Source organism: Manacus candei, unplaced genomic scaffold (assembly GCF_025592945.1).
Source record: "Manacus candei isolate 608988 ecotype Guabito, Panama unplaced genomic scaffold, ASM2559294v1 h1tg000031l, whole genome shotgun sequence".
Taxonomy (NCBI): Eukaryota; Metazoa; Chordata; class Aves; order Passeriformes; family Pipridae; genus Manacus; species Manacus candei.
Window position 1 is genome coordinate 261359 of NW_026138079.1, and position 13080 is coordinate 274438.

The 13080-nt window shown below is 50.1% G+C and overlaps 1 protein-coding gene across 1 annotated transcript in view; it reads left to right on the plus strand.

Moving 5' to 3' along the window:
* Positions 1–8205: 8205 nt before the first annotated feature.
* Positions 8206–13080, plus strand: part of DCHS1 (dachsous cadherin-related 1) — a 47988-nt gene continuing 43113 nt past the window's right edge. The window contains exon 1 of the mRNA XM_051791304.1: positions 8206–8301. Within this exon, the coding sequence (XP_051647264.1) occupies positions 8229–8301 (73 nt within the window). The 5' untranslated portion in view covers positions 8206–8228. The remainder of the gene's footprint in view (positions 8302–13080) is intronic.

Consider the following 13080-nt stretch of genomic DNA (forward strand, 5'->3'; position numbering starts at 1 on the left):
ATTCAACCTGGAGATCTGAGCGACTTTTAAAGTGTATGGTAGGCTCATGTGTGCATTTCTAGCCCATGAGTGCATACATGGGGACTGTGATTTGGATTACATCGTGTGGTGTTACCTAGAGGTCAAATATTAGTCAATTTATGTGCATCATGGCAGCTTAAACCGCAAGGTAACAATTGATTTTTCATTTTTTAAAATAACTTAATCACAGTAAGTTTAGCACATATATGGGTCAATGTCTGGGACTCATAAGCAATGCTACACCACAGATAACTAACATTCATGAGATTAGGATTGTGTCAGACATAAACTCCCACGAGATGGAGCTGCACCATACCAGTTCATCCCGCCTTCCCCCGGGTTGGCGGTCCTTGTGTTTGTGTGTGTGATCCTCTCTAGTTTGGAATGACAGCTCCCCATGCCCATTTGTGGCAGGTATATTTAGTGAAGTTCAGATCATATATCTTATATATGCACACAGTGTATTCAGCAGGGGCTGTCTGGTCAGTGTGGCACTCCTCCAGTTTGCTGCTGGCATCTGCAGTCCAGGGTATTCGTGGGATATTGCAGCACCCAAGTGCACATAGGTTGTGGCTGACAAATGTCATTTATCAGAGTGAAAAAATAAGGTCAGACCATCTGCATTTTTCTTTTTCCTGGAGGAATTATCAGATCTTACTTCAGAACCTGCCCCTCCGTGACAGAGCAGAGCTTGAACCCAAGCTTAAGCGTGGAGAAATGGGGTGCAGGTGGGCAATTCCTGGACAGTCCCCTCTCCCCTGCAGCCTCCTCCTGAGTCCCTGCTGCTGGGCAGAAGAGTCCGATGGAGTCGGCAGCGTGTGGGTGAGACTCAACTCTGCTGATCTCAGAGCCTTTCCTTCCTGAACAAACATTTTCCATTCTGAAATAGTCACCTCACTATATATAGAAAACGCCTCCAAAGCAAAAGCCATATTCTTTGGGAAGAGATATTCCTCAAATTGTTTTCTTCCTTTTACTGAAATCAGCAGGCCCTTTGCCATCAGGCTCAGGCATGTGTCACCTTATGCAAAAATGACCTGCAGCCCCTGTGCCCCCAACTCCCAGCCTGCGGGTTCCGAGGTGTGTCTGTAATCACAATCGATGTCATTTCGGAAACCACCCCCCCATCTCGCTTCCTCCCAGCTGATTTTCACGGGAACAGAAGGAGACTTGTTTGCTCCCAGGGAGGAAGTCCAGCCCTTAGCGAGCAGCTAAGAGGCACCGGTGAGAGCGGTGTGCTTCAGTCAGCGAATGCTCCGCAGAACTCCTGCCAAATGAGGTCACCCCGCTGCAAAACATGGATGAAGAGATTCCAGAGAAGGAGGATGGAAGAAGCCAGGACAGGAAGTAGAGCAGTCAGTAGCTCAGGGCTCGGCTCAGTCAACTCCCCCTCTGGAAATGTTGATTCCAGTTTTGTCTTGGCTCACAGATGAAAATGTACTAGATGGTTTCCTTCTCATCAGTCTCCCATTCCCTTTTCTCACAACAACAATTCCTTGTTTTGGCACACTTCAGCCATCTCTTTGGGAAGGGTTTCATAGGGCAGGCAGCACACAGGTCCAGAGGGCAGTTCAGACACCAGGACTTGGTGACACTGTCCATGTCCTTTGGGAATCACAAAGCTCACACAAGCTCGAGGACAGACTCTACCTCTTGAGAAAGGCCACAGACTTGCAGAATCAGGGAACAGCAGGTTTAAAGTGATCTCAGGGATCATCTGGTCCAGCTTTTCTGGGCAAAAGCACTGGTGGCCCGGCACCCTTATAAACCAAGGTGGACAACCTTGTCTGTTAGGAATCTGTTATGCCTTTGTCATAGTTATTCTTGTGATTAATTTCTCCTTCCACTTAACTGTTGCTATTTCCTTTCAGTTTGTATAATTCCGGTTTGTATAATTTCAGTTCCACCCCATTGCTCCTGTTCTACCTTCATTTGCTAGATTGCAACATTATTATTATTGAAACAATTAAAATTTTTCTTCCTTACAGATCCTTAGAAATCATTAATTTTTTTAATCTTTCTGAAGGTCTCCGCGTGGCACCTTGCACTATGGATACTGAATTATTCTTATGACTTTGACCACTTTATACAGTCTTTATAAATATTGAACATTATGTTTACAACACTAAAGCTGCAATAACATAATTTCCCTGTTGTTCTGTGTCCTTCTGCTTAGTCAGTTCATACTTCCTCGAAGATAGTTAGTCAAGATACTAAACGACATTAAAAACATTAAACAACATAGAAATTTTAAAATTATCATTACTCCTTGATTGGGAGATGATCCACTTGGTGGGAATAACAAACTGTACAGATAAAAAACCCGTCTATACAGTTTGGCTTACAGGGACCTGTAAGTTGAATATGAATCAGAGGGCATATTGCAAAAGCAAAGTAAGTAACATCATATGAGATGGTATAAACCAGAATAAGACCTGCAAGATGCATGAAGTTCTATGGGGCCTAACAGGATTCATTCCAGAATCCTCAAAGAGCTACTGATGTCATCATAAAACCTCTCTCAATGATTTTTGAGCTGTCTTGGGAATCTGGAGAGGTCCCAACTGACTGGAAGCTGGTGAATATCATCTCTGTTTTCAAGAAGGACAAGAAGCAGGACCCTGGAAACTACAGGTCTGTCAGTCTCATTTCAGGGCCTGGAAAGTTATGGAGAAGATTATTCTGGGAACTGTTGAAAAACATCTGAAAGACAATGCAGTCATTGGTCATAGCCAGCATGAAACTTCTGAAAGTCCTACTTATCCAACCTGATTTCCTTCTGTGACAAGGTGACCCACTTGGTTGATCAAGGGAAGCCAGTTGATGTGATCTTATTGGATTTCAGTAAAGCTTTCAACCCTGTCTCTCCTGGGATCCTTCTGGACAAACTGTCCAGCCCAGAGCTGGATAAACACATCCTGTGCTGGGTGAGCAATCGGCTCACAGGTTGGGCACAGAGGGTGACAGTGACTGGGGTGCCATCAGACTGTGACCTGTCACTAAGGGGTTCCACAGGGCTCCATCTTGGGCCCTGTGCTCCTGAACATCTTCATAAACAACATGGACACAGCACTGGAAGGGACACTGAGCAGGTTTGCAGATGACCCCAAACTGAGAGGAGCTGTTGAGTCCCTGGAGGGCAGGGAGGCCCTGCAGAGAGACCTGGACAGACCGGAGGGCTGGGAATCACCACCCATGGGAAATTCAACAAGGGGAAGTGCTGGATTCTGCCCCTGGGATGGGGCAACCCCGGATGTATGGACAGAGTGGGGAATGAGAGGCTGGAAAGCAGTGCCGGGAAAGTGCCCTGGAGGTCTTGGTCAGTGGCCACTTGGCCATGAGTCAGCAGTGCCCTGGCAGCCAGGAGGGCCAAACCTGTCCTGGGGGCATCAGGCCCAGCATCGGCCAGGCCAGGGAGGGGATTGTCCCGCTCTGCTCTGCCCTGGGGCGGCCTCACCTCAACATTGGGGCAGTTTGGGGGGACACAATATTGGAAAATTCTAAAGCTCTTAGAGAGTGCCTGAAGAAGGGACACAGAGATGGGGAAGGGCCTTGATTTGAAGCCGTGTGAGGACACTGAGGGTACTTGGTGTGTTCAGCTGGAGAAGGGGAGACTGAGGGGAGAGCTCATGGCAGTTCCAACTTTCTGGGGAGGGGCAGAGGAGGGGCAGGCCCTGAGCTCTGCTCTGGGGGGACTAGGGACTGGACCCCAGGGAACGGCTCGGAGTTCCCTCAGGAGAGGGTTAGTTTGGATATTAGAAGAAAGGTTCTTCCCCCAGAAGGTGGTTGGGCATTGAACTGGCTCCCCAGGGCAGCACTTAGGCCGACAGAGTTCAAGAGGTGTTTGGATAATACTCTCAGGCACGTGCTGTGACTCTTGGGGATGGGCCTGTGTGGGGTAAGGAGTTGGATTTGATGATCCTTGTGGGTCCCTTCCAACTTCTGTGATTCTGTGACGAGGTAACATTTCTGGCACTGCTTTGCTCTGATCAGCCACAGACTATGTCCAGTCCTAGTGAGTGCACCTCAAAGAACATAGGCAAATCTGAGAAAGTCCAGAGGAGATGATTAGACATTCAGAAAATACGATATGGAAAGATTAAATGATCTGGGCAGTTTAGCCCAGAAAAGAGTGAAAAGACATGATGACCACCTTGATTTGTACAGGACAGTTGCAAAGACAACAATCTGTTTCCAGTGTTCATGACAGGTAGTACAAGAAATAACATCTAAATAATAGCAAAGAAAATTTAGCACTGAATAGATTGACTGGCAGGTTTATGAAATCTTCATTCTGGGTGGACTTTCAGAACTAGTTGGGTGCACATCCGATGAGCATGGCAGGTGCTCATGGGTTCAACTGAACCCTCTTGGAGGTGAGGGAATGAAGCATCTGACAGCCCTAGATCTTTCTTCTACTGTTTAAAACTTGCCTGTGCTATTTTGTTTAGGAAGTACCTGCAGAGAATATAATTGCTGTCTCGCTTGTAGCCTTATCCTTCCATGCTCTTTGTTGTATCTACTGACTTGTCTTCACTTGACCATTTTGTCTTCTGGGTATGATTGTGTTATTGTTGCACTTGACTTAAAGTCTTAACATTTAGATGCTGCTATAACTTAAGATAATACCAAATGAGCAGTTTTAGATGTCTCATGCTGAATTTCAAGACAACTGCTAGTTGGGAATGCAAGGAACTCCAAAATTAGGAACAAGTCCGGGGCTGGGAGAGGTGAAACAAAGAGCAATAGGGCTCCTGGTATGAACAATGCAGGGTGTAATATAAGCTCAAGGCAAGGAGGTAGCAGGGAGCAACTTTTTAAGCCCAACTATTTCACAGGTTCTGGTGTGCTAGAGGATTTATCTATAAAAGGAAGCATGATTGACAATCAGGTGTTCAGGGTGCTTGGGGCTGTGCTAAATAACCTCCTGGAAAACAGACTGCTACCATAAGAAAATAGGGAAGCAAGTGGAGGTGATGGCTGGGTTCATCCACGCTGAAGCCGAAGTGTGATGTTAAGACCCCTGCTCAATCCAGCTGCTTCCAACACTGCCAGAGCTTCACCAAATTTCCAAGATTGCAAACATTCTCATCAACAAATTGAACTCTACCTGCTCTACCCTAAAGCATTCATCAAGTGCAGCCCAGGGACAGAACCTTACATTCAGGGTTCCAGACTGCTCAGGAGTAACTGCTGTGGCACAGAAATATCCCTGTTGCAAGAACTTTGTGTGACAGGAGCTCTGCGTCCATCCAGACAAGCAGGGAATGCAGAAGAACTGTTCCTCTGTGAGGTTCAAAGCCCTCTAATCAGGTTAGATCCAGCAGGAGCACACAAGTAGCATTTCCTCTTGTCCTGGTTGTGAATACAGAGCTGCACAGCTGAGGTACCAACTCCATTTGTAGGTGAAATGATCTTGCAGCTTCTTCTCTGTTCATGGATTTTGTGGATTGTCTTTCATGGATTTCAAGGGCATTCTAAATGGCAGAGGCAAACTTTGGATCTCACATAAAAAAAACTTTTTCCTGCCTTAAGGAGAGTTTTCCCCTCACTTTCCCCCCAGCCCTGGCCATGTGTGTTCCTAGCAGGTGCCTTATTTTATTTTTAACCTCCATTCTGCATGCAGGAAGCCTTTGCTTGCTGTGAACATCCGGGAATCGGAGTCTAAGCACATCCTAGAAGGATTTCCTGTTTGGGACTTTGGAGCCAGACTCCAACCTGCATGAGCAAGAGCCTCTGAGCAGTGAGCTCGGTCCTGCCAGGCTGTGGGCCAGGTGGCTACTGTCAGCTTCAGGAGCAAGTTGCCATCTAGCAGGAAGGTGCCAAACTGCCCAACTGCTTTCCATCTGCTAGGGATGAGGATGGGAAATGCACAGTCCAGTCTGGGTGGGGATGTGCCCGACTCTGGGGCCAGGGTCAGTGTGGAGGCAGAACAGCGTGAGGGGTATCCTGGCATCCCACTGCGTTTGCCTGCAGCTCTCAGAGCCTGCAGAGAGTGTGTTTTCTGTGCTCACCTCAGCTGGACTTGGGCCACTACATGCTCCAGTTTGCCACATTTCACCATCTCTTACATTATTTCAGTTTTGGAAGTTCACCAAAGTAGTTACTACCAGTAACTACTACTACCGATAACAGCCTGCCTCAAGTAGGTGAACAGCTTATTTCTGCTCCTGTTGCTATGTATCAGTTGCTCTCACAAGGCACAGCTTGACTTACATCCTTCTACCAGTCCACATACGGCTCCAAAGATGCATATCAGAAAGACTGTGCAAGGCCTCTCTGAATGTCCAAGCACATGGTATGGATCTGTTCTTCTCTCTTGCCAAGGGGCTCCCAGAGCTAAACTCTACTAGGAGACCAAAAGGAATTCACTAATTTCCATCTCTGAGTAGAGGGAGCACTTGTGAATAAATTGGAAGTCTAAGAGAAGGATTGTTTGATGATCTGGGGTAATGCCATGGGGCTGAGGAATAACAAACTCACTAGTACCAAAGAAAGGACTGAAGGGAATGACCCAGGAAAATGCAGATTGCATGTAATAGTATAAATGATTCAAAGCAGATTTTAAAGGGAAACGATAGTTCGAAAACGTGATCCAATGCAGCAAGCTTGTCAAATCAAAATAGCACATCAGACACCTTTATAGGTGATTTTTTTGGGGCCAGGAAGAAAGGTTGATCAGACTTTCTGAACTGCAGTGCTACAGTAACACATAAGAAATTATTTATTCAACCAAAGAAGTTAGAAATTAATATGAAAACTGTAAGATGTTGAAGGCTGGCGAAAAACCCCAAACCCAAAACAAAAAGTCGGAAGTTTTATGCTTGGGGAAATGCACAGTCTTTTCAAGGACAGCTTTGGAGCTCACCTATTTAATTTTTTTTCAGTAAAGGTCTCAGAAAGGAAAAAAAAGTACACTGATAAGGTAGATCAGTGGCACAAAGGCAAGAGGCATCGTGGGTATAGAGGGTGACTGGAACATCATAAAAGCAAAAAGCTATTATTAAAGAGTACATTAACAGAAATGGAATAAAATTAATAGATTCATAGTAGACAGTCCAGAAATGCATAGTCCAACTTCTCATGTGAAGACAGTCAACAATACTAGGTCAAATCAACCTTGGAAATCTGCAAGGGGATGAGACTCACTACTTTGTGAATAGCTTTTTCCAGTGCTACACTACTCGCCTGGTGAAAAAAACTTTCCCTAATGTTCACTCTGAATCTCTCAAGAGTAATTGTGGTAATTGTTATTCTCTATTGTCTGCATTTAGTTCCATCATCTTTTTAACCTGTCCTTCAGGTAGCAGCAGGATGCTGTTACATACACATCACCAAACTGAGAGATCCCAGCTTCTTCAGTCTCTCGTTATAAATGATCAGGTGTGCCAGGCCCCTACCTATCTCCTACAGTTTTTCCACATTCCTCATGTGGGAGACAAAAATGTACAGAGAATTCCAGGTCTGGCTTTACCATGTCCCAGTTCGAGGGGCACGATTATTTCCCTTGATCTGCTGCTGATCACTCTCCTAAAGTTCTCCAATGTAGGAAGTTGTTTACCTGATTAGCAATGAGAGCATCCTATTGACTCTTCATTCCATGCTCACCCCTATTTCCCTGTTCCTTTCAGCAAGACTGCCACTTAGCCAGGTGGTTCCCAACCTGTACCAGTTTTGGGGTCATTCTGCCTCAGGTGCAAAACTTTGTATTTTTCCTTATTGAACTTCACAAGGTTTCTGCTAATCTAATTCATGTGAGTTTCTAGATATCTCTCTGAACTAAAGTGCCACATATCAGTGACCCCTCCTAGTGTCATCTTCAGACTTGTACTCCATGTTATCACGGAGTATCAACAAAGATACTGAACAATACTGGCTCCCAAATTGGTGCTCAGTGTACTTTGTTAGCTGCCATGACCAACTATGTATTGAGTCATTGATCTCTACCCTCACAGCCCAGAGGTGCAGCCAATCTTCAGCCCACGTAATGCTCCATTCTCTCAGCCCATACATCCTCAGGCTATAAATTAAAACTCTGTGGGAGCCACTGTCAAGACACTTTGCATCTACTGCTTTCCCTTCATCCATACAGCTGGTTAGTTGAGCTGCTCAGGCATGATTTGTGCTTGCTAAATCTATGCTGACTATTCCTAATTGCCTCCTTGTTCTTCATATGTTCAGAGATGGATTCTGAGACAGTGTGGTCCATGAGTTTTCCAGGTATGGAGGTGACCTTGACAAACGGATGGTTCTTTGAGTTCCTCACTGCCTTCCTTAAAGGTGAGTGTAATGTTTGAATAATAGAATCATAGCATGGGATAGGTTGGAAGGGACCTTTAAGGGTCACCTACTCCAACCCTCCTGCAATGAGCAGGGACATCTTCAACTAGATCAGGTTACTCAGAGATCCAGCCAACCTGACCTTGAGTGTTTCACCACCCTCACCATAAACATTTATTCCTTATACCTACTCTGAATTTACCGTGTTTTAGTTTCAAATCATCACCTCTTGTCCTATCACTACAGGCCTTGCTAAAGAGTCTGTCCCCATCTTTCTTATAAGCCCCCTTTAGGCACTGGAAGGGGCTCTAAGGTCTCCTCAAAGCCCTCTCTCCAGGCTGAACGACCCCAACTCTTTCAGCATGCTCCAGCTCTCTGATCATCTTTGTGGCCATTCTCTGGACTCACTCCAACAGCTTGGTGTCTGTCCTGTACTGAGGACTCCAGAGCTGTGCAGTGCCCCAGGTGGGGTCTCTCCAAGGTGCAGCAGAGAAGAAGAATTACTGCCCTGATCCTGCTGGCCACATTATTGCTGACACGTGGGGATTGAGAGCTGTTGCCCTCTATGTGAAGTGTCATTAAAGGTCTGCCAGAGAAACAGAGACATGGACAAAATCGGCTCCACAGAGCTGAACAAAAAGACCCTCCACAGACTGCATTGTCCTCTTTCCCATTTCTGTCATTTCTCTCCTTTCCAGAATGGAAACTAAATTGTTCCATGCACTGAACTAGTCTGGACCTTTATTATCCTCGTTCCCCTCTTCTGAACTTTTTTTTCTGCCTTCCTGTGACCTTTTCAAGATAGATGCAGGAGGAAATAAACTGAATATACTATAGCTTGGGGAATTTATGATAAGAATTGTGAGATGTGCTGTTCAGGGTCGAAAGGATTTGGCTTCTTTAGGGTACCTTTAGATCAGTAGCAGTAATCCAGAGCTACTTTTTATTTCTAAATCCAGCTCAGTCTATGTGGTGTTCAGGAAGAGATGCAGACACACAAATCCTGAAGGGTTCCTTCTCTGTGAAATTTGTCTGGTGGTCCCTATTCTTTCTTTAAATTGATTGTCACTGATGGAGCAGATCGAGCCATGGCCTTTATAGCAGATGATCTTAGTAATGAACTGTAGTCAATGGCAGTTTCTCCACTAAGAAATCAAAGAAGGTCCAGCAGTAGTTACTGGTCTGGGTGCTGAGTGGCTCCAACAGACACACGGACATTGCTGAGACCTGGCCTGTCTGGAGCAGGGAAAAGCTGCCCGAGTGGCCAAGCCAAGCTGAGGAGCCAGTCACTGGTAGAGATGCGTGGACAGTCACTCACCAGAGTCTTGGCTTGTCCCTTGGCATAGACTGGCACGGCCCCAGTCCCCTGTAGCACAGACACGTGGTGAGCACCTTCCAGCCTGGACCCTACGAGTCCTGATGACAATCAAGGGGTTGGCAGGTCACAGGTACTTGGGCTCTGGGTTCTGTGCTGAAGAAGGAACTGCAGCAGAGAGGAAAGAATGGCCCGTGCCTCCGCCATCATGTCCCCACATGCCCCCAGTGTCACCTACGGCCTCCGTCCATTCCCTGCCAAGCCCTCCCTGCCCGGTCTCGTTCCACTGCCGCCTCCTGCTCCTGCCAGCCCCTTCCCATTTCCCCGGGCTCCCAGCGCCCATCGCTTCCTTCCATCCCTCTGTACCCCGGTTGCAGCCCTTCCCCCTCTCCGTGCCGGCCCCGCTTCCCGGCCCCTTGGTGCCCCTCCAGACCGTCCCGCCCCCCGGACCCCCGCCCGCCCGGGGCTGCCCCGGGTCCGCGCTCCGCCGGCGCGCTCCGGTGCGGGGCGGGGATGGGGGTGGCGGGGGGAGCAGGGGGCTGAGGGCGGCGCTGGGTCGGGTTTCAGCAGGAGCCTCCGCGCCGAGCCAGCTCCGACCCGCCGCCGAGCGCTCCGCGGGGCCACCGCCGCAGCGGGGCGGCCGCGGCACCGGGTGGTACCGGGGCGCTGGAGCGGCCGGCGGTACCGGAGCGACCTCGGCACCGGAGCAGCGGGGCGGCTGCGGGACGTCGCGGCGGGGCCGGACCCTGCGGGATGTGAGCGCCGCCGACGCGGGACGCGCGGTGTAAGTGCCAGCGCCGGGGACCGGCCCGCGCTCGCCGCCCGCCCGCTGCCCCGCACGGCGGCATCGCCGCCCGGGGGTCCGGTCCGGCACCGGGACCCGCCGCTTTGTTCTGCCTCCGCCGTGCAAACAATGGAGCGGGGGGGCGGGAGGGGGGTGCCGGGGGGGCGCGCCCACGGCGGCGCAGCACCGCGGACCCGCGGCCGGACCGGGCTCGCCCGCGGCCCCGGCGCTGGCAGCGGCCGGGCGGGACGGGACGGGACGGGGCGGGCCCGGTGCCGCCGCAGGGCAGACCCGCCGCGGGGACGGCGCTCGGCGGAGCCGCGGAGGCGCCGGGCGGGGGCTGCGGGCCCGAGCGGAGCGGGGAGCGGGGCTGGCTGAACGCCGGCACAGGGACCGCCCGGTGCGGGACGCCCGGGAGCGCCGGAGACAAGGACAGGGAGCGGCAGAGGCGCTGGGCCCGGCGGCCGGGTAGCCCCCGGAGCTCCGGGGGAGCGCGAGCCCCGACAGCCGGGGGCACCGGTGTGCAGGGAGCAGGCGAGGCCCCGCAGCGCCTCGGCGATGGGCACAGCCTGGCAGGACCCGGTGCAGCGCGGGGGCGTCCCGGGGCTGGGACTGCGGGAACTGGCTCCGGCGTGAAGAAATTTCATTAGAGCTTCCTTTGTGGAGGAAGCGTTCTCAGAGACAGGAGACCCCGTGAGTAGCCCCAGTGTGGCACAAAAATGGGATCCACAAGGGTGCGGTGGGTCACTGCATCCTTGGGAGAGGATGGCCACTGCCACTGTGACTGCTCAGAGCCCATATCAGAGGGACACCGGGCTGTGTGGCCTGGCTGGGAGCGAGCAGAAGGGTGCTGGTCCTGAAGGCCCAGGTGGGAAATGGTAGGAGGGCCAGCAGGCATGGAGATGGCTGTAGCAGCAGGCTAAGTGCAGGCTGGAAGGGAGTTTTTAGCCTAAGGGTGCACTGCAGGCAAGTCTAAACTGTGTATGGTTCAGAGGGCAGATCATCTGAAACTAGAGAGAGAATCTGTGTGAATGTAGAGGAGGAAAGCATATTCCAGGTCAGTAACTGGTGCTCAGCAAAGATTAAATAGGCTTCTGAATCCTTCCTCATCTGGACTGGTGTCTCAAAAACATCATTACATGAGTCATGGCCTCTCATGTGAGACTTAGGGTATGGCATCAGCAGCATCTGCAGCTTTGATGGGGCCTTTGCACAGCAAGCACTCTGACATCTGTTTGTGGCGTGCACAGTGGGTGCCATCTTTCCATCTTCTCTGCTGGGGCTGCTGTGGGCCCACATCCCTTTTCTCATGGCTGACACGAGGTGTGAGGTGCCACTGGAAGGCAAAGGTGGACACAGTGGTCCCAATGCAATTCCATATATTTTTTTCTTCCTAAATGTGACGTATCTGCTAAGTTTAGGCTGGGCTCTCCTGGTGCCCCAGCCTGTCAGCTTGGATGTGCTTATGGATGTTGCAGCTTGCTCCATTTTAGCTGCCTTTCCTGTCAACATCCTCACCATGGCTCTGGACCCCAAACGCCTATGTGGAGAGATTCTCATCCTGGCAGTTTTCTTCAGAGGCTCCTGCTGCCGTTTTTCACAAGGGATCTTGGTGCCCGGCAGTGGGAGGGAGAGAGGGGGAGTGGGGCAGTCTGGCTCACGTTACAGGGACCGGCCAAGCCAGCCCCTGCGCTGAGCTCTCTGCTAACTGGAAGCAGCTGTGCAGATTTGGTGACTCTGCATCCACTGAGGTCACTGTTGTCTCCCTATGACCCAAGCCTGCAGACCTCATCAGAACAGGGGGCTTCTGCTACCCCGGACTGTTGTAGCCTGGCAGCTGGGCAGTTGCACCTCTTGCCAAAATACAGGCTCTGAAACTACCCAATTGCATCCAGGGAGGATGGAAATGGAGAATTTTACACAGGCTTTCATCACCAGTTCCCCAACCCAGGGACCCTAATTTTTGTTCCCTGCTTGTCCCAGTGCTCTCAGACGGTCTTCACACTCCCCAGATTCACTTTTCGAGTTTCTCTCCTCCCTGCCAGCAGCTTACAAAGCCTCACTGGCTTCTCAAGAGCTGCATTACTAATCAAACCAGTTGGGCTTTTCCCCATATCTGTGGCCTGATCTGTTCCGGGCACTACGCAAGATCTTTCAGCTCCATCCTGTCCTCAGCCACTGAGTTTGCCCCAGGGAACCTTGGCCCTCTACCTGCTTTTCCACTCTCATTTTTATTTTTTTGTTCTTTGTGTCTAAGCTCCTGCCAAGACTTTAAACCCTCTGCCCCATCCCTTCCCATGACCTAAGCAGCTGGGCACCACTGGGATGGTGCAGTTTCATCACAGAAGCTACCTGGGACTCCATGCTCTAGCACTGCATGTTCTGGGGTGGGCAGTTACCCCTCCAGCTGGGGAATTAGAACTGGCTCCAACAGAGAGACAGACCTGTCTAGGACCACTGAATTGGTGCAGATTCCCAACTCAGAGCCCAAAGGGACAAAAGTATCTTCTTTTGACTTCTGCTCTTGGAACAGTGCAAGGGTTCTCACTTGCTGGGTGCAAGGGAAGCATGTGGATTTACCTCAGAATGTGTGGATAGACCTCAGACACCAGATGCCCACTGAAGTAAACACTTCTTTATGCGTAGAAAATACTTTTTAATGTTTCTGTTTCTATCAGTA